At 41.3% G+C, this 24816-nt stretch overlaps 2 protein-coding genes and 1 long non-coding RNA gene across 3 annotated transcripts; all 3 read left to right on the plus strand.

The window, feature by feature from the left end:
* Window positions 1–4016: 4016 nt before the first annotated feature.
* LOC115172854 (tonsoku-like protein) lies at window positions 4017–4896 on the plus strand. The gene is made up of 2 exons (XM_029730660.1): window positions 4017–4316; window positions 4558–4896. The coding sequence occupies exons 1-2, from the start codon at window positions 4056–4058 to the stop codon at window positions 4813–4815; spliced, it is 519 nt and encodes a 172-aa protein (XP_029586520.1). The 5' UTR covers window positions 4017–4055; the 3' UTR covers window positions 4816–4896.
* A 9319-nt stretch (window positions 4897–14215) lies between these two features.
* LOC115172858 (uncharacterized) lies at window positions 14216–17533 on the plus strand. Its single transcript, XR_003871507.1, has 4 exons — window positions 14216–14499; window positions 15682–15755; window positions 16772–16861; window positions 16951–17533. It is a non-coding gene; the product is annotated as an uncharacterized LOC115172858 (long non-coding RNA).
* A 4685-nt stretch (window positions 17534–22218) lies between these two features.
* On the plus strand, window positions 22219–24333 carry LOC115172857 (antimicrobial peptide NK-lysin-like). Its single transcript, XM_029730665.1, has 5 exons — window positions 22219–22311; window positions 22489–22550; window positions 23000–23083; window positions 23196–23353; window positions 23770–24333. Exons 1-5 carry the CDS (start codon window positions 22263–22265, stop codon window positions 23798–23800), a joined length of 384 nt encoding a protein of 127 aa, XP_029586525.1. The 5' UTR covers window positions 22219–22262; the 3' UTR covers window positions 23801–24333.
* The last annotated feature ends 483 nt before the right edge of the window (window positions 24334–24816 follow it).

Raw genomic sequence — 24816 nt, forward strand, 5'->3', positions numbered from 1 at the left:
GAGGTCGAAGGAATTGTCCGTAGAACTCCGAGACAGGATTGTGTTGAGGCAAAGATCTGGGGAAGGGTACCAACCCATTTCTGCAGCATTAAAGGTTGACAAAAACACAGTGGCCTCCATCATTCTTAAATGGAAGAAGTTTGGAACCACCAAGCAATCGGGGGAGAAGGGCCTTGGTCAGGGAGGTGACCAAGAACCCGATGGTCACTCTGACAGAGCTCCAGAGTTCTGAATTCTTTGGGAGAACATTCCAGAAGGTCAACCATCTCTGCAGCGCTCCACCAATCAGCCCTTTGTGGTAGTGTGGCCAGACGGAAGCCACTCCTCAGTAAAAGGCACATGACAGCCCGCTTGGAGTTTGACAAAAGGCACCTAAAGACTCTCAGACCTTGAGACACAAGATTCTCTGGTCTGATGAAACCAAGATTAAACTCTATGGTCTAAATGCCAAGAGTCACGTCTGGAGGAAACCTGGTACCATCCGTACGGTGAAGCATGGTGGTGGCAGAATCATCCTGTGGGGATGTTTTTTAGCGTCAGGGACTGGGAGACTAGTCAGGATCGAGGCAAAGATGAATGGAGCAAAGTACAGAGTGATCCTTGATGAAAACCTGCTCCAGAGCTCTCAATCAAATGTATTTCTAAAGCCCTTTTTACATCAGCAGATGTCACAAAGTGCTATACAGAAACCCAGCCTAAAACCCCAAACAGCAAGCAATGCAAATGTAGAAGCACGGTGGCTCAAGACCTCAGACTGGGGTAAAGCTTCACCTTCCAACAGGACATCGACCCTTACACAGCCAAGACAACGCAGGAGTGGCTTTGGGATAAGTCTCTGAATGTCCTTGAGTGGCCCAGCCAGAGCCCGGACTTAAACCTGATCGAACATCGCTGGAGAAACATGAAAATAGCTGTGCAGCAACACTCCCCATCCAACCTGACAGAGCTTGAGAACTGCAGAAAAGAATGGGAAAAACTCCCCAAATACAGGTGTACCAAGCTTGTAGCATTACTCGCTGCCAAATGTGCTTAAAGTACTGAGTAAAGGGTCAGAATACTTATGTAAATGTGTTATGTCATATTTTTTTTAATTATACATTTGCGAACAAATATGCTTTGTCATTATGGGGTATAGTGTGTAGATTGATGAGGGGGAAAAAAACAATTTAATCAATTTTTGAATAAGGCTGTAATCTAACAAAATGTGTAAAGTCAAGGGGTCTGAATACTTTACGAAGGCACTGTATCTGCTTTTGAGAGGATTCTAGCTAGACTAGAGCATAATCACGTGCATGTCTTAGTCTGGCTTGCCTCAATCTGATAGGTTAGACACAGCAGCCGTGGAAAGAGACTGTGACCACTGATATGTACTTGTTGCATTCTCTATAAAGTATTTCAGTATTCATGCATACTACAGTACAGATTTCAAACTGTGAAAAGGTTTGTGCATGTTTGTACCACTGTCCTTAACCGTAATAGTGTGGTTAGCAGCACTTCACACACATGGGTATGCTTAAATAGTTAACAAGGTTGCAGTAGCACCATCCACAAGTTGCACTAACAGAAACCAGTTAGTAATTGCTTTTTATAAATTGGAAATTACTATAACAGGTGATGAAGTTAGTTATCCTAACCATAATTGCCTTGGTCCAATCTCTGAGTGATATAGTGATACACTGAGGTGACAACACAGTATCTTGAAGTCCACCCTACACCCTCCTCTGTGGAAATATTAAACAGTGAGAAGATGGTCAGTCAGTGGGTTAACTAACAAGAAAGGAAACTACAGTGTGAAGCTGTGTGTCTTCACAAACTCACACCAAGTTTGGGGGTAACATTGTTTCACTTGCAAGACTTATGACACTCCACCCCCAGAGTTGTCAGAGATACAGTGTCTGTGGGAAGAGACTAGGGGGAACATGACAGAACTAAGAGATTAAGTAATTTCCCAGCTTGACCATTTCTTCAGTCAGTCAGCAAATGTTGGGAGGTTGATGGAAAAAAGCACCATGGCAATAAGCAGTTGAAAGATAATTATGTTCAATTTATTTGTTTTCCATTGAATAGTTACAAATCACAATACAAATACATACAAAATTCACATGTGTAATATGTATATCTACATAATGCATACAACATATTGGTGTTGAGATCCCTCTGCAGCCTGTGTCATCAAAAGATGGCCCAAATATGAGGACCAAGGAGTGTAGGTCATCTCAAGTGTACACATTGGATTCCAAATGACACCAGTCTTTAGCGGTGTGAGAACAGTCTTCCTCACAGTTAGGGGGCAGTAGCGAGCAGGCATATATTGATAAAAGTCACCTTGTCGTTGAGAGATTTACACGGTTATCAAAACGTCACACCAGGGTAAGCCTACACAAAACACAGCCCTTATTTTAAGTGTTTCTAAAATCCCCTATGTGAAAAATGACTGGTGGAAAACCGATTGGAACCATTTCCCTGTTTGCCCGCTAGGTTTTACGAGTATTTTGACTCCTCCACTGTGGGGCTCTATTGCTGGAATAATTATGTCTTGATCCAAGCCCATGCATGCTTGCTATTATTATGTATTTTAGTTGATTAGTTTACAGCAGATAGTTTATTTTGATTGTACAAATGTGTCAATATGCGTGTGTGGGGGAGGGTCTTTCTATAAATAATGGGTCCAATGTGTGACATTGGGATCAACATTTCCAAATGGTTTGAAACAAACGTAAATACGATTTTCTTGCAGTTCCACATGTGAATATATGCAAATGACCCATTACTCCACATGTAGGTCTACCCACCGATAGGCCTAGGACTATTCATCCTTTAAGCAGGGCTCATACAGACATTTGCAAGTCAAATACAACGACTTTCAGGGACTTTTTCAAGCACTTAATTGTAGAACCTCAATGTTATAAAATTGGATCCTTTATATAATTTTAAGTATAGGGCCTAATATAGACCCCCACCCCAAAAAAGCATGCAATAAGTGTCACAAGTAGGCCATTAGCACTTTAAGAGTAATGCATTTTTTTAGGCTTTGATATTCAAATTATTATTACATAATAAAATATGAGAATAATGTGGACATTGCCTGACTAAATATATTGGATGCATGCATGGTGATTCAGACACATAATGCCATGAATAGTGGTAACATTAATCTCACCATTTTAGTCTCACCATTGCTGTATTTATAACAAGAAAGTAAACAAAATTCAGATACATTTATTTATTTTTTTTAATGGAAGGATTTGTATGGAAAGACAAATTGAAGCCGACATTAGATGTTGTCGTCATAATAACCGCACGTGGTTTTATCGCAACAGAGTAGCGCAACACCCTTCAATTAAAACAGTTGACTACGTGAATTTCTCAGCTCCACATTCACAAGTAGGCTACTTCAAGCCCCTTGTATTGTTTAAATTTGCAGATCTAACATGGAAAACAAAATGTATTCATCATGTTCTTTCATTACAAGATGACATTGGGAATAAACCCACTAGGGTTATGTAATTAGCTGTCATGATATCCAGAATAATTTATAGGAATAACGTTGGGTGTGCGCAATAATATATTCTACACAATTGTGCACACTAGACTCGGTGTCCAACCCGAGGCACAAAAACCTACGAAAACATGAACTCATTATCTTGATGCTTTCTCTGTTAAATGTAACGAGACCCATATTAGATCCAACGTGGATCCAGACACAACTGTCTTCACCGGAGTAACGAATGAGACACCAAAACGTTCTGGACATTCCTGGCAAACACATTTTTTCCAGCACTGCAAGTTATCCAGGTAGCCATTTGATTAACCTTTCAGCAGTCTTATGGCTTGAGGGTACATTTTTACATTTACGTCAATTATCAGACGCTCTTATCCAGAGCGACTTACAGTAGCGAATGCATACATTTCATAATTTTTTTCTCCGTACTGGTCCCCCGTGGGAATCAAACCCACAACCCTGGCGTTGCAAACACCATGCTCTACCAACTGAGCCACACGGGACCATATACTTCTGTTGCTGTAAGGACATTAACTGTTCTACTGTGTAATTAATGTTTCTACGCTCTGTTCCACAGTCCCTGCTACTACCGCGCCCTTCGACACTCTTCAGGACAGTCATCTCTTTGATACAGAGAACTCAGTGTCTCAACCCCACCGGAGGGCGCTATCTATCCACCAACGGCCAGCCCAGAACCAGGAGCTCCCAGGAGATTGCAGTAGCTCCGCACCCCACACTGAGGCACTCTAATGGCACAGCGCGGCCCCCACAACGCCACAGACACAGAGGGACAGAGGCCTCCATCCTCTTTGGGGTAGTAGGAATGAGATGAATATAATTTGTTTCAAATCAAACCAATTTTAAATTACCCAACACTTTCAGACTGTAATATAATCTGTCAGTATGTACTAAGACAAGAGCAGCAGGTCTGGAGGTGTTTTATTTCTTGTTGAAGTTATAAACAGTCAGTTGTTGTGAGGCAGTTTTAGAAGTGAGGCACTGTACCTATTGACAAATAATCTGTCTGTCTCTTTCTCTCTGTTTGTCTTCCTCAGGATGAAAGCAGCTCCTCTGACCACAGTGACTTGGACAGCTCTGTCAGCCCTCTGCCGGGCTGTCTGCCCACGCCTACCTGCAGCCCCCACTCCACAGGAAGTGCCCGCAGTCAGGAAACAAGCTCTTCTGTTCCTGAAACGAGATATGCTGTGGCGCCCTCTGTCTTCGGCAAGGAGGAGTACAACAGTGCCAAGACCCGCCGCCCAGAACCTATCGCAGCCACAGTTCAGCAGCAAGCCGGCAGTGTCATCCAGTAGCAGGCCAGACCTTGTTCCTAAGGAGGAATATCTGATAGACAATTGGCTGGAGGGTGATATGGGCGATTTTCAGCCAAAGAAGAAGAGAAGAGTGGGGGAGGAGCAGAATTGAAGCTGGGACTTGACTACAATGTCATCAGGGCCCAGGAGTCAAAACAGTCACTCAACTAAGACTGAGATGGTTAGCAGAGGTGTGTAGCAGAGGTGTGTAGCAGCTGCACAGATGACACACACACACACACAGCCATCCCTTTACTTCCCTGTAGAACCCATATGGAAGCTAACGACAGGAGCCCAAGCAGATCCTCCCTTTAATTTCCTTCTTTCTTTCTCTTATCATTTTGCTGAGTGACTTAAGTCTCCGTTTTGCTTGCCATGTAGTGCCCTTGGGAGTCTTGAATGTCACTTGAACATTAGTCACTAATGTTTAATGTAACTATGAACTATAAGGGGCATTAGTAGCCAGTGGAACCACAACCTGTGTTTTTTCTCTCTCGTTTTGCATTGTCGTTGTCCTCCAGTAGGGGTTTCTCTCTGAGGAAGACTGACGACGACCCCCGACCTTCCACGCCGCCCCAAAACCACCACAACACTCAGCAGGTCAGATAGATCAAGTGAGAGCTGACCTGGGTTCAAATACTATTTAAAAATGTTCAATACTTTGAGCATTTGCTTTAGCCTGCCTGCAGTGCCAGGTGTGCAGGGTTGGGATAGTATGAAGCAGTTTTTATCTCAATATCAAATAATTTCTGGTTAACAACAAAACAACCTTACCTGTGATTGTTTTACATTAAAATGGTCAAAAAGAAACAAAAATAGCTTCTAAGATAAGAGCAATTTCTCAAGCAATCATTTTTCTAGGACTGCCTGGGAGTGGTCTGAGTGAGGAGGGGGAAAATGTAAAACTAGCTGTTATTGGCCGTGACGTGTGGAACTCTCTTTCTTATTGGTCTATTAACTAATTTACCGCCTGGTGACGTCACCATCCAGATCAAAATCCCATCCCACAAAGATAGCTTGAAATTTCAGGCAGTCTTTTCAAACAGCTCTTACACTAAAAGGGCGTTATAATAATTTTCACAATTTCACAGTATTATTCCAACCTCATAGTGTGGAAATATATATAAAACAGAGGAAAATCAAGATTTTGACTGCACTGGGTGTCAAACTAATTGACATAATAAACAAATCCCTATCAAAATCTGTCTGTTTAAGCTAGAGATATCATTTTTTTTGTTGTATAGGCTCAGTCCACCTTATCCGCCTATCGGCCTTCCGGATCTGCGGTGGAAAGTGGCAGTGATACAGCGCTGTTTGTCAGACCAGGAGACATCCCGAAAATCGTTTTTTGTCACAAACGTCTGGTTTGGCCTACTAACTAACATACCTCTCTATGGAAAGATGAGTGCCACGAAAACGATGGGGTTTTCCGTTTTGGTCTACAAGCCCCACCGGACTCTTCTGAAGTAGGTACCGTCAATGTGCCAACTTTTGTCTCTAGTGTCCGAACCATTTGGGCTAAAAAATAATATGACCCCAATCACAAATATTATGGATATATTGGAACTAGTGAATACATGCTGGCCTAACTTAAGGATCTGCCCCTTTTTTCAATTTTCACCTAAAATGTCATACCCAAATCTAACTGCCTTTAGCTCAGGACCTGAAGCAAGGATATGCATATTCTTGATATGATTTGAAAGGAAACTCTTTGAAGTTTGTGGAAATGTGAAATTAATGTAAGAGAATATAACACATTAGATCTGGTAAAAGATAATACAAAACAAAATCATGCATTATTTTGTATTTATTTCTACCATCTTTGAAATGCAAGAGAAAGGCCATAATGTATTATTCCAGCCAAGGCGCAATTAAACTTTTGACCACTAGATGGCAGAATTGTATGTGCCACGTTTTAGAATGATCCAATGAACCATTGTATTTCTGTTCAAAATGTTGTATCAAAACTGCCCAAATGTGCCTAATTGGTTAATTCAGAACTTTTCAAGTTCATAACTGTGCACTCTCCTCAAATAACAGTGTGGTATTCTTTCACTGTAATAGCTACTGTAAATTGGACCGTGCAGTTAGATTAACAGGAATTTAAGCTTTCTGCCAATATAAGATATGTCTATATCCTGGGAAATGTTCTTGTTACTTACAACCTCATGCTAAACGCATTCGCCTACGTTATCTCAACCGTCCCGCGGGGGACACACCAATCCTATAGAGGTTAACCTGTTTGGGATAGGGGGCAGTATTGAGAATTTTGGAAAAAATATGTGCCCATTTTTAACTGCCTCCTACACCAACTCAGAAGCTAGAATATGCATATTATTGTTCAGGTTTGGATAGAAAACACTCTGAATTTTCTAAAACTGTTTGAATGGTGTCTGTGAGTATAACAGAACTCCTATGGCAGGCAAAAACCTGACAAGGTTTCAAGCAGGAAGTACCCTGTCTGACAAGGAGTCGTGCGTCTTGCATCTTTTTATTGAAAAGTAAGGATCTTAGCTGTAACGTGACAATTCCCAGGGCTCCAATAGGCTCTCAGAACCTGCGAAAAACCTGAAGGTTTACGAGGGAGCCTCAGGCTGAAACACATTATCACCTTTTGTAAGTGGCTGCTTGGAAAATTCCAGAAAATGTCATGGCTTTAGAAGCTTCTGAAAGGCTAATTGACATCATTTGAGTCAATTGGAGGTGTACCTGCGGATGTATTTCAAGGCCTACCTTCAAACTCAGTGACTCTTTGCTTGACATCATGGGAAAATCAGAAGAAATCAGCTAAGACATCAGAAAAAAATGTAGACCTCCACAAGTCCGGTTCATCCTTGGGAGCAATTTCCAAATGCCTGAAGGTACCACATTCATTTGTACAAACAATAGTACGCAAGTATAAACACCACACACAGCCATCATACCGCTCAGGAAGGAGACGCGCTCTGTCTCCTACAGATGAACGTACTTTGGTGCGAAAAGTGCAAATCAATCCCAGAACAACAGCAAAGGACCTTGTGAAGATGCTGGGGGAAACGGGTACAAAGGCATCTATAGCCACAGTAAAACGAGTCCTATATAGACATAACCTGAAAGGCCGCTCAGCAAGGAAGAAGCCACTGCTCTAAAACTGCCATAAAAAAAGCCAGACTATGGTTTGCACATGAGGACAAAGATCATACTTTTTGGAGAAATGTTCTCTGGTCATATGAAACAAAAATAGAACTGTTTGGCCATAATGTCCATCATTATGTTTGGAGGAAAAAGGGGGAGGCTTGCAAGCCAAAGAACACCATCCCAACCTTGAAGCACGGGGGTGCTGGTGCATCATGTTGTGGGGGTGCTGTGCTGCAGGAGGGACTGGTGCATTTCACAAAATAGATGACATCATGGGGATGGAAAATTAGGTGGATGTATTGAAGCAACATCTCAAGACCTCAGTCAGGAAGTTAAAGCTTGGTCACAAATGGGTCTTCCAAATGGACAATGACCCCAAGCATACTTCCAAAGTTGTGGAAAAATGGCTTAAGGACAACAAAGTCAAGGTATTGGAGCGACCATCACAAAGCCCTGACCTCAATCCTATAGAAAATGTGTGGGCAGAACTGAAAAAGCGTGTGTGAGCAAGGAGGCCTACAAACCTGACTCAGCTACACCAGCTCTGTCCGGAGGAATGGGCCAAAATTCACCCTTCTTGTTGTGGGAAGCTTGTGGAAGGCTACCTGAAACGTTTGACCCAAGTTAAACAATTTAACGGCATTTCTACCAAATACTAATTGAGTGTATGTAAACTTCTGACCCACTGGGAATGTGATGACTGAAAAAAAAGCTGAAATAAATCATTCTCTCTACTATTATTCTGACATTTCACATTCTTAAAATAAAGTGGTGATCCTAACTGACCTAAGACAGGGAATGTTTACTAGGATTAAATGTCAGAAATTGTGATAAACTGAGTTTAAATGTAGTTGGCTAAGGGGTATGTATGTAAACTTCTGACTTCAACTGTATAATACTCTGACCGAATTTCCACGAAGGTGAGGATATATTGGAAGTTTTGAATATAACATACCGTGCCAGTCATGGTGAATAATAGTGAAGATGTCAAAACTATGAAATAACACATGTAGTAAACAAAAAAGTGTTAACAAATTAAAATTCTAAATCAAATAGACAAATGATCCAGGGTATGACCGTCTAAAAACAATTCCATATTTTAGCTTAGACTGTTAGGGGTTCTAAGTTTCTGTTTTGTTTGCCATGTAATGTCCCTGTGTCTTGAATGGCATGTGACTAATGTACAAATGTACTAACTGACAAAAGACCAATCATTACACATTTTTGTTGAACATTTTTTTTAGTTGAAGTTTGGTTTAACAGTATAAAGCAACCAGAATGGAGAAAGCATATTAAAACCACTTAAGAATATATTTGTTGCCATCCTATGGTCATGCACTCCCATAATGCATATTTAGAACTTTTATTATAAAAAAAATCCAATACTGTCAAAATTGAATAAAGTACTGTGATATTATATTTTGTCCATATCACCCAGCTCTACAGAGAGGGCAGCAGGTCATAGAGCCCCACAGTAACCGATGCCGATGACCCCCGACCTTCCACAGACCCACCACAGCACTCAGCAGGTCAGATACATCAACTGAGAGCCAACCTGGGATCAAATACTATTTCAAATCTTTCAAATACCTTGAGCATTTGCTTTAGTCGGCTTGGAGTGCCAGGTGGGCGGGATTTTCACTTTTGGTTTCATGAGCCCTTTTGTGAACGCCTGGGGAGTTACTTGTTTCTAACATAGAAATAGAATTACTAAACTGGTTCACCCATCACAGATTATTGACTTGAATGGGGGGTTTCTGTTCTAGTAGCTCTGTTTCTATGGTTTCTAAAATATGTGTGTCTGATCCCAGTACTACATAGGTTAGTGTTTTTGTGTCTTCCTGCGTGTATGTGTGAAAGACAGTGAATGTTTAAAGTGGAATGTCAGCCACTTGGGGGGCCTTTTGGCCTTGCTTGAGATTCAACTCTGGCTTCTATAATAAGGGGGGGGGTGTTTGTGTGAGAGCAGGCAGTCCAGCATTACTACCAGGCCTGTGGCCTCCTGCCTCGCATCTCACTGCAGAAAGAGGGCGCTATGAAACACCGTACACCTGGCGACCGTGTCAGCGTGCACTGTGCCCGGTCCGCCCACAGGAGTCGCTAGTGCTCGATGGGACAAGGGCATCCCTGCTGGCCAAACCCTCCCCTAACCCGGACGACGCTGGGCCAATTGTGCGCTGCCCCATGGGTCTCCCGGTCGCGGCCGGCTGCGACAGAGCCTTTACACAAACCCAGAATCTCTAGTGGCACAGCTAGCACTGCGATGCCTTAGACCACTGAGCCACTCGAGAGGCCCCCTAGGAGCAACTTCTACCTTAAGTGAAACTGGTGATGGTAATTATGATGGGGGTGATGATGTTCACTGCAGGTCCTGGCTGAGGTGTGTTCGTGGGACCTCACCCCTGTTCCTGAGCAATACAAGAAGGCCTGTCACAGCCTGGCAGTGGGTGAGTATGTGGACACACACATACCTAATGACCACAGCTGCTACCGCCCTGCTATATCTCCTGCCACGGGAATGTCTAAATAACACATTGATCACAGAGTTTTGGATCAAAATTATTTTTAGGAACTATTTCTGGCTTAAGAAGGCGGCGAACGCCTTGGAAGGGAATCCTCAAACTGTTTCCACTTAATATAGGTAATGTGTATTTACTTAGTGAGTTTGTATAAACTTAGTGTCATTTTTCCAGTAGTTGGTATTATTTGCTGGTGAAATACTCTCAGCTGGAAAGCGAAGCTATGAAAGTCAGGCCTTTGTGTTTTTGCATCCCTGAATGTTGTTTCAGAAGCATCTGCATCCCATCAAGACAAACTCTATGGGAAACAGACATACAGTGCCTTCAGAAAGTATTCATACCCCTTGACTTATTTCACATTTTGTTTTGTTTCAGCCTGAATTCAAAATGGATTAAATAAATACAAAATCTGACCCGTCTACACACAATGCCCCATAATGACAAAGTGAAGACATGTTTTTAGAAGTGTTTGCTAATTTATTGAAAATGAAATACAGAAATATTTAATTTACAAAAGTATTCACACCCCTAAGTCAATACATCACCTTTGGCAGCAATTATGTCTGTGAGTCTTTGTGGGTAAGTCTCCAAGACCTTTGCACACCTGGATTGTGCAATATTTGCCCATTATTCTTTAAAAAAAAGTATTGCCATAGATTTTCAAGCAGATTTAAGTCAAAACTGTAACTCAGCCACTCAAGAACATTTACTGTCTCTTGTTTAGCAACTCCAGTGTAAATTTGACCTTTTGTATTAGGTTATTGTCCTGCTGAAAGGTGAATTTATATCCCAGTGTCTGGTGGAAAGCAGACTGAACCAGGTTTTCCTCTAGGATTTTGCCGTTGCCTAGCTCCATTCCATTTATTTTTTTATCCTGAAAACTGTTACAAGCATACCCAAAAAATAATGCAGCCAACACTGTGCTTGAAAATATGGCGAGTGGTACCCAGTAATGTGTTGTATTTGTATTCAGGACAAAAACTTAATTGCTTTGCCACATTCTTTGCAGTATTACTTTAGTGCCTTTAGGATGCATTATTCCTTATTTTCACTCTGTCAATTAGTATTGTGGAGTAACTACAATGTTGTTGATCCATCCTCAGTTTTTTCCTATCATAGCCATTAAACTCTGAAACTGTTTTAAGGTCACCATTGGCCTCATGATGAAATCCCTGAGCAGTTTCCTTCCTGAGTTAGGAAGGACGACCTGTATCTTTGTAGTGACTGGTTGTATTGATACACCATCCAAAGTGTAATTAATAACTTCACCATGTTCAAAAGGCTATTCAATGTCTGCTTTTTGAATGTTTACCCATCTACAAATAGGTGCCCTTCTTTGCGAGGCACTGGAAAACATCCCTGTTCTTTGTGGTTGAATTTGTGTTTGAAATTCACTGCTCGACTGAGGGACCTTACGTATAGTTAAACACTATTATTTCACATAGAGTTAGTCCATGAAACTTATTATGTGACTTGTTAAGCACATTTTTACTACTTAACTTATTTAGGCCATAACAAAGGGATTAAATACTTATTGACTCAAGACATTTCAGATTTTCATTTTTACATTATGGGGTATTGTGTGTAGGCCAGTGACCAAAAAATCCAAATTTAATAAGTTTTAAACATTTTATACTCTTTTTTAACACAATAAAATGTGGATAAATTCAAAGGGTGTGAATACTCTCTGAAGGCACTGTATGATACTGACTTGTAAGACTCTGTGCTATGTCCCTATATGGCCTTGTAGGGGCCCATGATTCAGTACCCTCTCTTCAGTGATGGTAACAGCACCGCCACACTTTCTGCCGTAGCCTGACAGGCAGCGGTGGGTGTGCAGGACAGTCCAGGCTAGGTGTTTGTAGTTGGAAAATGGTCTAACTCTGACATTTGAGGCCGTCTTTTATACAAAATCTTGTCTCTCCACTCTCCCACGCCCTCGTAGTGTGTGGAGGAGTTGGACTGGAGTGTGAACCCGTTGGGTGATGGACCCTGTTCTGCCCGCTGTCAGCCTGCCCCTACTGGGCAGCCTCTCCCTGCCAGCCTGCAGCCTGCTGCCAGTAGCCATACAGCCTCATACTGGTGTCATGACGTTGCCCTCTTTGGGTACAGCGAGCACTATTCCCTCTCCCTCTGCACCATCCCCCTACCTCTCTCTCTCTGTTACACTCAGGCTACTGTGGTCAGAGAGGTCGTAAATTCCTGGAGGAGAATCCTGCCTCAGGGCCAGACAGTATAGAGAGAGTGAGTTTTCATAGAGAGAACAAAGGAATTTCTTCCACCTCACAGAACTGGAGGTCCGAACAATATTTATGTTCTGGAGAATGTATAAAAGATCGGTGAAGAATCCAGCTAAGAACTGGTCCGTTTGGTACAATTTTGTGAAACTGATGAGACACAATACATTACCATAACGCTGTTTATATAATAGCCTCAGTTATGAGACTTACATCTAATTGTTGTATAAAATGAATGAGTAAAGATGATACTATTTGTGAAATGATGTGATGCTATGTAATGATGTTAATGTGAGAGAATTGGATTTCTCTTTAAAGTTTCACTAAGTCATTGGCACGCCCCCAGGGGCACAGACAGGTCCTGGCGTCATGAGACAGCCCTTTTCTATGTTCCGAATAAAACCCCCACTTGGGTTTTCTATCCCGAGACCGAGCTTACCTCAATTACAAGGGGGCTAAGGGTTGAGACGAGACCAGTACCTCTTTCATAGAGAGAAATAAGGTTTAAGTAGATTGCTGAATCTTTTAACCATCCCACGTGGTTAAACTCTTAGACTATCGATACCGACAGAATAAGAACAAGTCTTTGATATTAATTACTAGTCTGCAGCTAGGAATTCGGTATCACTGAACGCGAAGACCGACAACCGCCGAAACATCTATTCTATAACATGAATGAATGTCACTCTGAACCAACCATTCAAACCACGACAGAGAGAGAGGGCGGATAAACTCTACAACAGAAACAAACTTTTCAACAGAGATCTCGACGACACACTGAATGTAAATATATATATTGATTGCAATTATTCACGAATGAGTGAGCATTCATGTGCAAAGGATTAGCATTTCAATTGTTATAATTATCAACTTTGTAGTGTCTCTTATCTTTCGCGCCCTTATCAGTCCCTCTGTCTAACAAGCCGCCATGCCGGTTTAGCCTACTAGGGCACATTCCCCTATCATTTCTTTGTAACCATATGTACTTTGTTTGTGTTATGCATTTCTGTGAGTACTTAGTTAGTAAATAAATGATTTTAAAACAATTGATATATGGATGACTCATAGTGAAGACTGAGTTCGTGCAGATAACCAACAATTTACAATGTTTGGAATGAGACTAACTTGAGGTAAAGAATAATTCATTAATCAGAAGACTAAGTCGTCAGATATTAAAATATCTGAAAGTTATATTAGGAAAATTATAACTTTGTAATCTGAATTTTTTCCTTGGTGCCCCGACTTCCTAGTTGATTACAGTTACATGATTAAGTCGTTTAATCACGTAATAATAATTACAGAGAATTTTTTATCAAGATTAATCTTCAGTTTAATGATGCCAAAGACACGACACTGGCCAGCGCCTTTGCAGATAAACAGCAACACCGCATCGCACTGGCCAGTACCCTGGCAGGTAAACAGGCTCATTAATACCCTTTTTAAACTGATATACAAATATTATTAGCATTAGATTAGCATTAGATCATTTATATAAATGGTGAAAAGCACAGGAGCCAGAATGGAACCTTGGGGAACACCAATTTTCAACTCCACATGGATACATTGCTATCTGTTTGTGAGGTGGTTCTTGAAATGTGACCTAAGAATCAGAATCATGTCATCGTCCAACAGGCACAGGGCACCTGAAGTCGGTGAATCTGTCCCATAACGCCCTGTGCTCTACGGGCTTTGAGCTCATCCTGAAGACTCTGCCTCTCCACTTTTTCACACAACTCGATCTGTCTGCCATCCGCTGTGGACCCACTGACCACCCAGCTCTAGAACATCTGATGTCAGTCTTCCTTTCCCAGGTAAACACACACGCACACACAAATTCAAATAAAGTTATTCTACCGTGTACTTTCACATTAATTAAGCATTGTTTGTCTAAAGAAATGCATAAACTATCACAGGATCTACAGTAAGTATTTACTTAGTTGAGGAAATTTGTCCAGGAAGGTACACGATAAAGACTGCAAATCTAAGAAATGGATCAGTAAATTGATGAGGAGCTTTTAATAGAATTTGTCGAAACAATTGGTTGGGTTTCTGGTAATGAAACTTTTGTTTGTCTGTAATGCGCTTGTTATCTGTGGTCTGCTAACCAGTAAACCTAAACCACAGGTCTGAGGCAGGCGCCTTGCAAGTTGTGAAAACATTTCACAGTTTGAAAAGGAAGTTTGTCATCCACTTATCTGCTGCACAACTTTGCCTTTGGTATTCAAGCTAAGAAACGTGTTGATATGGTAGTTAGGTACAATGGTTGTATCTTAATTGTATATTTGACTTAATGGGGAGCTATGGCAAGATGATATTTAATAGAGGAGCAAATGTAGTTGTCACACCCTGATCTGTTTCACCTGTCTTTGTGATTCTCCATCTTCCCCATTATCCCCTGTTTATTTTATACCCGTGTTCTCTGTTTGTCTGTTGCCAGTTTGTCTTGTTTGTCAAGTCAACCAACGTTTTTTGTCTCATTTCCTGCTTTTCCCAGTCTCTTTTTCTCGCCCTCCTGGTTTTGACCCTTGCCTGTCCTGACTCTGAGCCCTCCTGCCTGACCACTCCACTTGACCCTGCCTGCCATCCTGTATGTTTGCCCCACCTCTGGATTATTGACCTCTGCCTACCCTGACCCTGAGCCTGCCTGCTGTCCAGTACCTTTGCCCCTCCTCTGGTTTACTGACCCCTGCCTGCCTTGACCTGTCTATTGCCTGCCCCTGTTGGATTATTAAACCATTGTTAATTCGGCATTGTCTGCATCTGGGTCTTACCTTCATACCTGATAGTAGTGATGGTTCCCCTGTAAGTAGGATTCATATCAACTAGTAATGTTTAGCTGGAGGCCAAGCTGAGAACTCAACACTGACATATTGGGGGATAGACATAGTACTAACTGCCTGGTTAAGGGCATACAATGAGATCTGGGATTTGATATTGGTCCCTTGCTGAAAAAGGAGAACATGGTTCTGATTGGTCCTTTGTGTGTTCCACAGGATGACAGCTCCCTGATCAACCTGAATCTTGCGGGAAATTAACTGATAGACAGCAGCTTTTCCACCCTCGCCAGGTGTGTGTGGTTTCTCTCAACGTACAGTACTGTTCAAAAGTTTGCGGTCACTTAGAAATGTCCTTGTTTTTTAAAGAAAAGCACATTTTTGGTCCATTAAAATAACATCAAATTGATCAGAAATACAGTGTAGACGTTGTAAATGACTATTATAGCTGGAAATGGGCTGACTTTAAAACATTTTTTATATATACATAGGTGTACAGAGGCCCATTATCAGCAACCATCACTCCTGTGTTCCAATGGCTTGTTGTGTTAGCTAATCCAAGTTTATAATTTTAAAAGGCTAATTGATCATTAGAAAACCCTTTTGCAATTAGGTTAGCACAGCTGAAAGCTGTTGTCTGATTAAAGAAGCAATAAAACTGGCCTTCTTTAGACTAGTTGAGTATCTGGAGCATCAGCATTTGTGGGTTTGATTACAGGCTCAAAATGGACAGAAACAAATAACTTTCTTCTGAAACTCGTCAGTCTATTCTTGTTCTGAGAAATTAAGACTATTTCATGCAAGAAATTGCCAAGAAACTGAAGATCTCGTACAACACTGTGTACTACTCCCTTCACAGAACAGCGCAAACTGGCTCTAACCAGAATAGAAAGAAGAGTGGGAGGCCCCGGTGCACAACTGAGCAATAGAACAAGTACATTAGAGTGTCTAGTTTGAGAAACAGACGCCTCACAGGTCCTCAACTGGCAGTTTCATTAAATAGTACCTGCAATGTCAACAGTGAAGAGGCGACTCCGGGATGTTGGCCTTCTAGGCAGAGTTCTTCTGTCCAGTGTCTGTGTTCTTTTGCCCATCTTAATCTTTTCTTTTAATTGGCCAGTCTGAGAATTGGCTTTTTCTTTACAACTCTGCCTAGAAGGCCAGCATCCCGGAGTCGCCTCTTCTCTTTTGACTTTGTATTTAGCTAGTTGAGCTGCCTGGGTCTTTTCCAAGTGTCTGCCCTGTACATTACCTCTGGTTCATGTGACCTGACTGTCCAGTACTGAGATCTGTGTGTCCTGTTGTCCAGGTGTCTGCCTCTCTGTCCCTCCATGGTGTCTGTGGACCTGTCACAGCATCCTCTCCACCCAGCGACCTTTGACCTATCTCAACCTCCAAGGTACAGTAGGCCTATAGTAGTCTATTGGTTCTCAGTCTGATTCTGTCTCTTTCTTAGTCCTAATTTGTTCCCTCTCTCTCTTTATTCAGGTTGTCAGGTATCCGGACCCTGGGACAGCTCTAGTTTGGACGACTTGTCAGACCAGATCCAGGACCTGTGGCTGTGCTCACAGATGCTCAACAAACTGGACTGCGAGGCACTGCAGCAGATCTGGGGCCAGAGGAGGCCCGGGGGCTGCTTCCTCTCCAGGGATGCCAAGTGCCTGCTCACTACTGCCCCCTTACTGTGAGGAAGACTCCTTGAGTTTTCACACCTTTAAAGACTGGTGTCGCTTCGATTCCAATGTGTACACTTGAGATGATTTACACTCCTTGGTCCTCATATTTGAGGCATCTTTTGGTGACACAGGCTGCAGAGGGATATCGGCACCAATATTTTGAATGCATTATGTAGGTATAATTATTACAGGGTGTGTGTGGGAACTCTTTCAACACTGTTGGAAAAGTATTCCTCATGAAGCTGGTTGAGAGAATGCCAAGAGTGCAAAGCTGTTATCAAGGCAAAGAGTAGCTACCATGAAGAACTTCAAATATAACATTTGTTTAACAGTGTTTTGGTTACTACATGATTCTATGTATTTCATAGTTTTGATGTCTTCAGTATTATTCTACAATGTAGAAAATACAAAAAAAATTAAGAAAAACCCTTGAATGAGTAGCTGTGTCCAAACTTTTGACTGGTACTGTACGTGTAAATTGAGTCTGTATTTGTATTTTGTAAATGTTTTGTAAGTATTGAATGGGAAACACAAATATTAAGTGAACATAATCATAATTTTTTAACTCTATTTGCCATGGTGCTTTTTTCCATGCAACCCCCCAACAGTTGCTGACTGACTGAAGAAATGGTCAAGCTGAGAAATTATTAAATTGCTTCATTCTGTCAAGTTCCCCCTAGTCTCTTCCCACAGCTGCTGTATCTCCAACACAACTCTGGGGGTGGAGCGTCATGAGTCTTGCAAGTGAAACAATTTTCACACCCAACTTGGTGTGAGTTTGTGAAGACACACAGCTTCACACTGTGGTTTCATTCCTTGTTAGTTAACCCACTGACAGACCTTCTCACTGTTTAATATTTCCACAGAGGAGGGTGTTGGGTGGGCTTCAAGATACTGTGGGAAAGTTCCGAGTCACACATCAGTGTTGTCACCTCAGTGTATCACTATATCACTCAGAGATTGGACCAAGGCAATTATGGTTAGGATAACTAACTTCATCACCTGTTATAGTAATTTCCAATTTATAAAAAGCAATTACTAAATGGTTTCTGTTAGTTCAACTTGTGGATGGTGCTACTGCCATCTTGTTAACTATTTAAGCATACCCATTTGTGTAAAGGGCTGCTAACCACACTTATGGTTGGGACATTTTTGAAAGCATGCACAAACCTTTTCACAGTTTGAAAGATGTGTATGCATGCATACTGAAATACTTTCTAGAAAGTGCAGCAAGTACATATTAGTGGTCAGTGTCTTCCCACAGCTGCTGCGTCTTACCTATTAGTTTGAGGGAAACCAGACTAAGACATACATGTGGTAATACTCTAGTCTAGCTAGAATCCTCTCAGAAGAAGATATATAAACATTACACCACATAAACCTGTTTTTTTTACTTGAGTCTCCCCAAAATTGCACCCCTTCCCAGTTTTTTATATTTTTATTTTACCAGTAGACCTGTAACTCTTTAGGAACTCAGTCTTACTGTTGAGAGTTAGAAAAGTACAATACACAAGGTGTATATTTTGGTGACAGGCTGCAGAGGGATCTCAGGATCTCATATTATATTAATATTATGCATTATGTAGATATGTATTTCAGTGTGTGTTTGTAGGTACAGTTATACAGTGCATTCGGAAAGTATTCAGACCCCTTGACTTTTCCCACATTTTTACATTACAGCCTTATTCTAAAATGGATTAAGTTGTTTTTTTGTCCTCAATCTACACACAATACCCCATAATGACAAAAAAAACTGGTTTTAGGACATTGTTGCATATTTATAAAAACAATGAAATATGACATTTACATAAGTATTCAGACTCTTTGCTCAGTACTTTGTTGAAGCACCTTTGGCAGTGATTATAGCCTTGAGTCTTCTTGGGTATGATGCATCAAACTTGGCACACCTCTATTTGGGGAGTTTCTCCCAGTCTTCTCTGCAGATCCACTCAAGATCTGTCCTGTTGGAAGGTGAACCATCGCCGCTGTCTGAGGTCCTGAGCACTCTGAAGCAGGTTTTCATCAAGGATCTCTCTCTACTTTGCGCCATTCATCTTTCCCTCGATTCCAGTCCCTGCCGCTGAAAAACATCCCCACAGCATGATGCTGCCACCACCATGCTTCACCGTAGGGATGGTGCCAGGTTTCCTCCAGACGTGATGCTTGACATTCAGGCCAAAGAATTCAATCTTGGCTTCATCAGACCAGAGAATCTTGTTTCTCATGGTCTGAGAGTCCTTTAGGTGCCTTTTGGCAATCTCCTAGCGGGCTGTCGTGCCTTTTCCTGAGGAGTGGCTTCCGTCTGGCTACTCTACCATAAAGGCCTAATTGGTGGAGTGCTGCAGAGATGGTTGTCCTTCTGGACGGTTCTCCAATCTCCACAGAGGAACTGTGTGACCGTCTGGTTCTTGGTCACCTCCCTGGTTCTTGGTCACCTCCCTAACTAAGGTCCTTCTCCCCCGATTGCTCAGTTTGGCCGGGCGGACAGCTTTAGGAAGAGTCTTGATGGTTCCAAACTTCCAAACTGGAGGCCACTGTATTCGTTCAATACTGCAGACATTTTTTGGTACGCTTCCCCAGATATGTGCCTCGACACAATCCTGTCTCGGAGCTCTACAGACAGTTCCTTCGACGTCATGGCTTTGTTTTTGCTCTGACGTGTACTGTCAACTGTGGGACCTTATATAGACAGGTGTGTTCCTTTCCAAATCATGCCCAATCAATTTAATTTACTACAGGTGTAGACATCTCAAGGATGATCAATGGAAATAGGATGCACTGGAGCTCAATTTCTGGTCTCATAGCAAAGGGTCTGAACAAAACCTGTTTCACTTTGTCTTTATGGGTTATTGTGTGTAGATTGATGAGGGAAAAAATATATTTAATCACTTTTAGAATAAGGCTGTAATGTAACAAAATGTGGAAAAAGTAAAGGGCTCTGAATACTTTCCGAAGCACTGTTCATGTGTACGTGTATTGTCTATGATTTTGTAAGTAGTCAATGGAAAACCAAAACTTTTAAGTGAACATAATTATCATTGTTTTGGACTGCTTATTGCCATGGTGCTTTTTTCCCATGCAACTTCCCAACGTTTTCTTACTAACTGAAGAAATGGTCAACCTGAGAAATTATGAAATCCCTCCATTCTGTTATGTTCCCCCTAGTCTTTTCCCATAGCCGCTGTATCTCCGACACAATTCTGGGGGTGGAGCGTCATGAGTCTTGCAAGTGAAACGATGTTACCCCCCCAACTTGGTGTGAGCAGTGGCTGAGTTCTATCTCTGATTTAACAGTTATGTAATACAATTGTTTGTGACGTGAGAGAACAAAAGAATATGCCTGGTCTCCTAACTTGCTATGCCCGACCCCCTACCCAAATCTATTTCTTTGCTCCAGGAATGAATCCGCCAATGTGTACACCGCCATCTTGTATTTTTTCAAATCTTCTCTCATTGATTGAGAAACATTACCTGGTGTTACAATATGTAGCTAGAGAAAATAGTGTGGTGATTGGTCAAATTACAAGCCCTCGCATAATATGTTGAATCGCGGAATCCTGGAGGGACTGATCTTTACTTTCACTTAGATTAGAATACACTGTAATTTTTAATCCATGTAGGGATATTTGATTAGCCGAGACATAAAACAAACATACAATAACCATATTAGCAATTTCAATAATGACGGTCATTGGCTACATAAGGGATACACATGGTTTACTGTTTATTTGAGGAATATCCTGGCATATTTTACATTACATTCCTATCCAACTGGTTTAGGGCTAGGAAGCATCAAATTTTTTATGTAAATGAAGCATTAGGACTAAGAGTAATCCATTTTTTTTATTTAGTTGAAGCATTACTGAAAGCATTATTTAAACTTTTCTGATCTTGTTCATTTCTCAATAAAAACCCTTGTGTTAATTAATACAATCATCCTCAGCAGTGTGTAATTTGTCAGTATCACTGGAATGGATTGCAACGAGGAATGTGGTATGATTTCTTAATTAAAGGCCCTAGAGTCGATGTCCGGAAAACAGCATTTTAAAGGTAGACTCAGCGATTGACGTAGATTCACAAAGTTAACAGCATAGTGGGTCAATTTCCGCAACAACTAAGAGCGTTGAATCGCGATGCTAAACTTTTCTGCTGTTTTTGTTCTGTGGCTACCACGTTCTAAATAGTCTGTCCTCGGTTGCAACACTCACTACCGAGTTCCAAACCGCCTCTGGAAACAACGTCAACACAAGAACTGTTCATCGGGAGCTTCATGAAATGGGTTTCCATGGCCAGCAGCCACACACAAGCCTAAGATCACCATGCACAATGCCAAGCCTCGGCTGGAGTGGTGTAAAGCTCGCTGCCATTGGACTCTGGAGAAGTGTAAACGTGTTCTCTGGACACTCACACTAATATAACATTTGTTTTGTCCCTAATGTTATCCTGAGCATTCCTATATCTCTCAGATGCATTTCAGTCACTTCAAAACATACTTACTTTTGTCATGTATTTTTGTGTTATACAATGGGTTTCTGTAGCAGTAAGGGCAAATGTAATGCTTCATCAAATAATTGTTAGAATACAAATGAAAATAGCTGAATGCTCCATGTTATTACTATCTTAACTATATATGTTAGCTTAGTAGATATAGCCCTAAATGTATCACTTCTAATCTAGCTGAACAAGTTTTGATCAATATGTCAATGTGGTGTATTCTTCTGGAAATGTACACTGAGTGTACAAAACATTATTGAGAACACCTCTTTCCATGACATACAGTACAAGGCTTAATCTGTAATTGATTAATTAAAATGAAATTAAAATGAAGATCAGTGGAGAGATTGAAAAAGGTGATGATGAAGATTGCTCCTCATCAGTATGTACTGTAGGTCTAAACCACAAGAAAATATTAAGTTCTTCCAAGTAACATCCTGTTGACTTGTAAGGGTTGTGTCTTGTGGTTAATGTGAGATGTACTATCAATAGATTGAACTGTAGGTGGGGTTTATACAGGGGGCTGTGTATAGAGGGGCCTCAACATATAAAGGGGCTTGTCTGCTTCCTAAGTCACTTAACCAAATCCCAACACGACTTTTACTCTTCACATCTCCACCACCACAAATCATGAAGACATCTCTGGTCCTCCTTGCCCTCAGTCTGCTGGCTTGTTCAGGTGAGATTTTATTTATTTAACTCAAGTAGTAACTACTGTATATGCAGCACATACATTGGGTCAGGGTGCAAGGGGAACTGTGGGTAGGGGGCCTAAATCAACTCGAAGTTCACCTTTGGTTTCAATACAATACAAGTACCCATCACGTGAGTGACTGTTGTATAATTTTTTCTTCAGTTTGGGAAATCCAAGGGCAATGCAGAGAGGATGACCAGGAAGCACAGTCGGAAAAGCGCATGGTAACAGTATGCTATGGTCAAAACGTTATGAACTAGCAGAAAGTTGCAGACAGTTCTGCAACTTCCTATTGGAATAATCAACCTGCTACTGTGTAACAGAGCTTAACCATAGACGTAAATGTAACTAAAAACATATGTTGACTGAAGAAACTATTGTACAACCAGACTTTCACTGTCATTACATATTCAAATATACTTACACCATAACACTGAATACATCACACCATAATTTAATTATTAATAATACTTTAAGTTTGTAATGTAACTGTATTTTTTTGCATATCCCAACTCCCCCTGAGACACCCACAGGGAGTGAGGTCATGGCCAGGGTCACCATTGTACAGAGTCCCTGAAGCAATTAGGGTTAAGTGCCTTGCTCAACTGCACCACGACAGATTATTATACTTTTTTCTACCATGTCCTTTCTTGTCTGTTTGTGCTTTCCAAAGGAGCAAACGCTAGTTGGAACCTGCTGGGTGTGTGAGTGGGCACTGAAAAAAGTGAAGGAATCGACCTCCACTTCCGATAGCCAGGTAGCTACCATAGCATTACAATTCATAAGTGTCCCTTCATGAAATTGCACTATTTACTGTGATATTTCTCTGATAATGTCAACTGTTGTTGATGATGATTTCTCATCCGTAGGAGACACTAAAGCAGAAGCTACTGTCTGTTTGCGATAAAGTTGGCTTCCTAAAATCTATGTGTAAAGGCCTGGTGAAAAAACACTTGTGGGTGCTGATTGAGGAGCTTAGCACAAGCGATGATGTGAGGACCATCTGTGTTAACATTAAGGCCTGCAAGTGAGTACAAGAAACCGTTCGACATACTCATTAGTCACTGTTCAGACAACTTTCGGGCTCCCGAGTGACACAGCGGTCTAAGGCACTGCATCTCAGGGCTAGAGGCATCACTACAGACCCTGGTTCGATCCCGGGCTGTATCACAACCGGCCGTGATCGGGAGTCCAATAGGGCGGCGGACAATTGGCCCAGCATCGTCCGGGTTAGGCCGTCATCGTAAAATAAGAATTTGTTCTTAACTGAGTTGCCGAGTTAAATAAAGGCTAAATATTTTTTTTTTATTAAACTAACGGTATAGCCATGATCACTTATGCTTGATAATTTAAACGCTATTGAGTAGAATGTATTCATTAATATGAAAATATGGGGTTATGTCTTCTGATTTCCACTCATGTAGTATTTTTGTGTATCTTTAGACAAAAGGAAGTTTTGGACCTGAGCTACTGACCAAGCAGCCAGTATCCAGATTCCAAAGTGAAAAGATGGATGTTCAGGTGTCAAGACAATGCTATGCTACCAGATTTTTGCTCTTTCTTTTTCAAACTAGTCACAACACAAGCATATAAATGGATGATGAAGTTATTGGAATGATTATGTTCTGAAATAATGTTGTGGGAACACATATTATAGTTAAGCAATAAGGCCAGAGGGGGTGTGGTACATGGCCAATTTACCATGGCTATGGGCTGTTCTTATGCACCACGCAACGCTATGGTATAATGGCCCTATCCCACAAACCATAAACAGGTTACCAATGTAATTAGAACAGTAAGTTAGTCGTTTTGCGTCATACCCGTGGTATATTGTCTCATACGATCCAGTTTATAATAGTGTATGCGTCATTCTTAAATTGCAGTACATTTTGTATCATCTCCAAATGTAAACCTTTTGCTACTTTAGTCCCAAATGTTGAACATTTTTAATGTTTGTTTGTGTGAACTTTTTGGCTAGCTAAAAAATAAAGCTCAATTGATAGAGAATACAACTCCTTCTTTGACACCTCTAACATAACTCTAGCAATTTATCTAATTATAATTTTTACTGATTAACATATAGTAGAATTTGTTTTATGATAAAGCATTTAATTAACATGTTTAGGAACTCATGTTGGCAAACTTTTGTGTTTGGAATCTCAGTTTTCTGTAAAGAATCTTGATTGCTTGGTATTTAGGGTGACCATACGTCCTCTTTTTCCCGGACATGTCCTCTTTTTGGACCTAAAAAAATGCGTCCAGCCGGGATATCTAAATCGCCCAAAATGTCCGGGTTTCGGCTTTTGCTTTCTGCAGTCGCCATTCATTGTGTGCGTTTTTGGGGTTTTGCATTGCTTTGGCCTTTCTCTTTAGGTCCCGCCTTCTCACACGCCACCATTGGTGGGTCATGTAGGCCTACGCAAACATTGGTCAAACTGCATCTCAATCATTACCCTCACCATGGCAACAGCCAAGAGACATAGCAGCAGC

The sequence above is a fragment of the Salmo trutta genome, chromosome 33 (assembly GCF_901001165.1).
Source record: "Salmo trutta chromosome 33, fSalTru1.1, whole genome shotgun sequence".
Classification (NCBI taxonomy): Eukaryota; Metazoa; Chordata; class Actinopteri; order Salmoniformes; family Salmonidae; genus Salmo; species Salmo trutta.

Coding starts and splice junctions, on each gene's coding strand:
- LOC115172854 (XM_029730660.1), top strand. CDS start 4,056: ATGTTTCTACGCTCTGTTCCACAGTCCCTGCTACTACCGCGCCCTTCG. Junction 4,317..4,557: donor AGGCCTCCATCCTCTTTGGG/GTAGTAGGAATG, acceptor TGTCTTCCTCAG/GATGAAAGCAGCTCCTCTGA.
- LOC115172857 (XM_029730665.1), top strand. CDS start 22,263: ATGAAGACATCTCTGGTCCTCCTTGCCCTCAGTCTGCTGGCTTGTTCA. Junction 22,312..22,488: donor CAGTCTGCTGGCTTGTTCAG/GTGAGATTTTAT, acceptor TTTTTTCTTCAG/TTTGGGAAATCCAAGGGCAA. Junction 23,354..23,769: donor GTTAACATTAAGGCCTGCAA/GTGAGTACAAGA, acceptor GTGTATCTTTAG/ACAAAAGGAAGTTTTGGACC.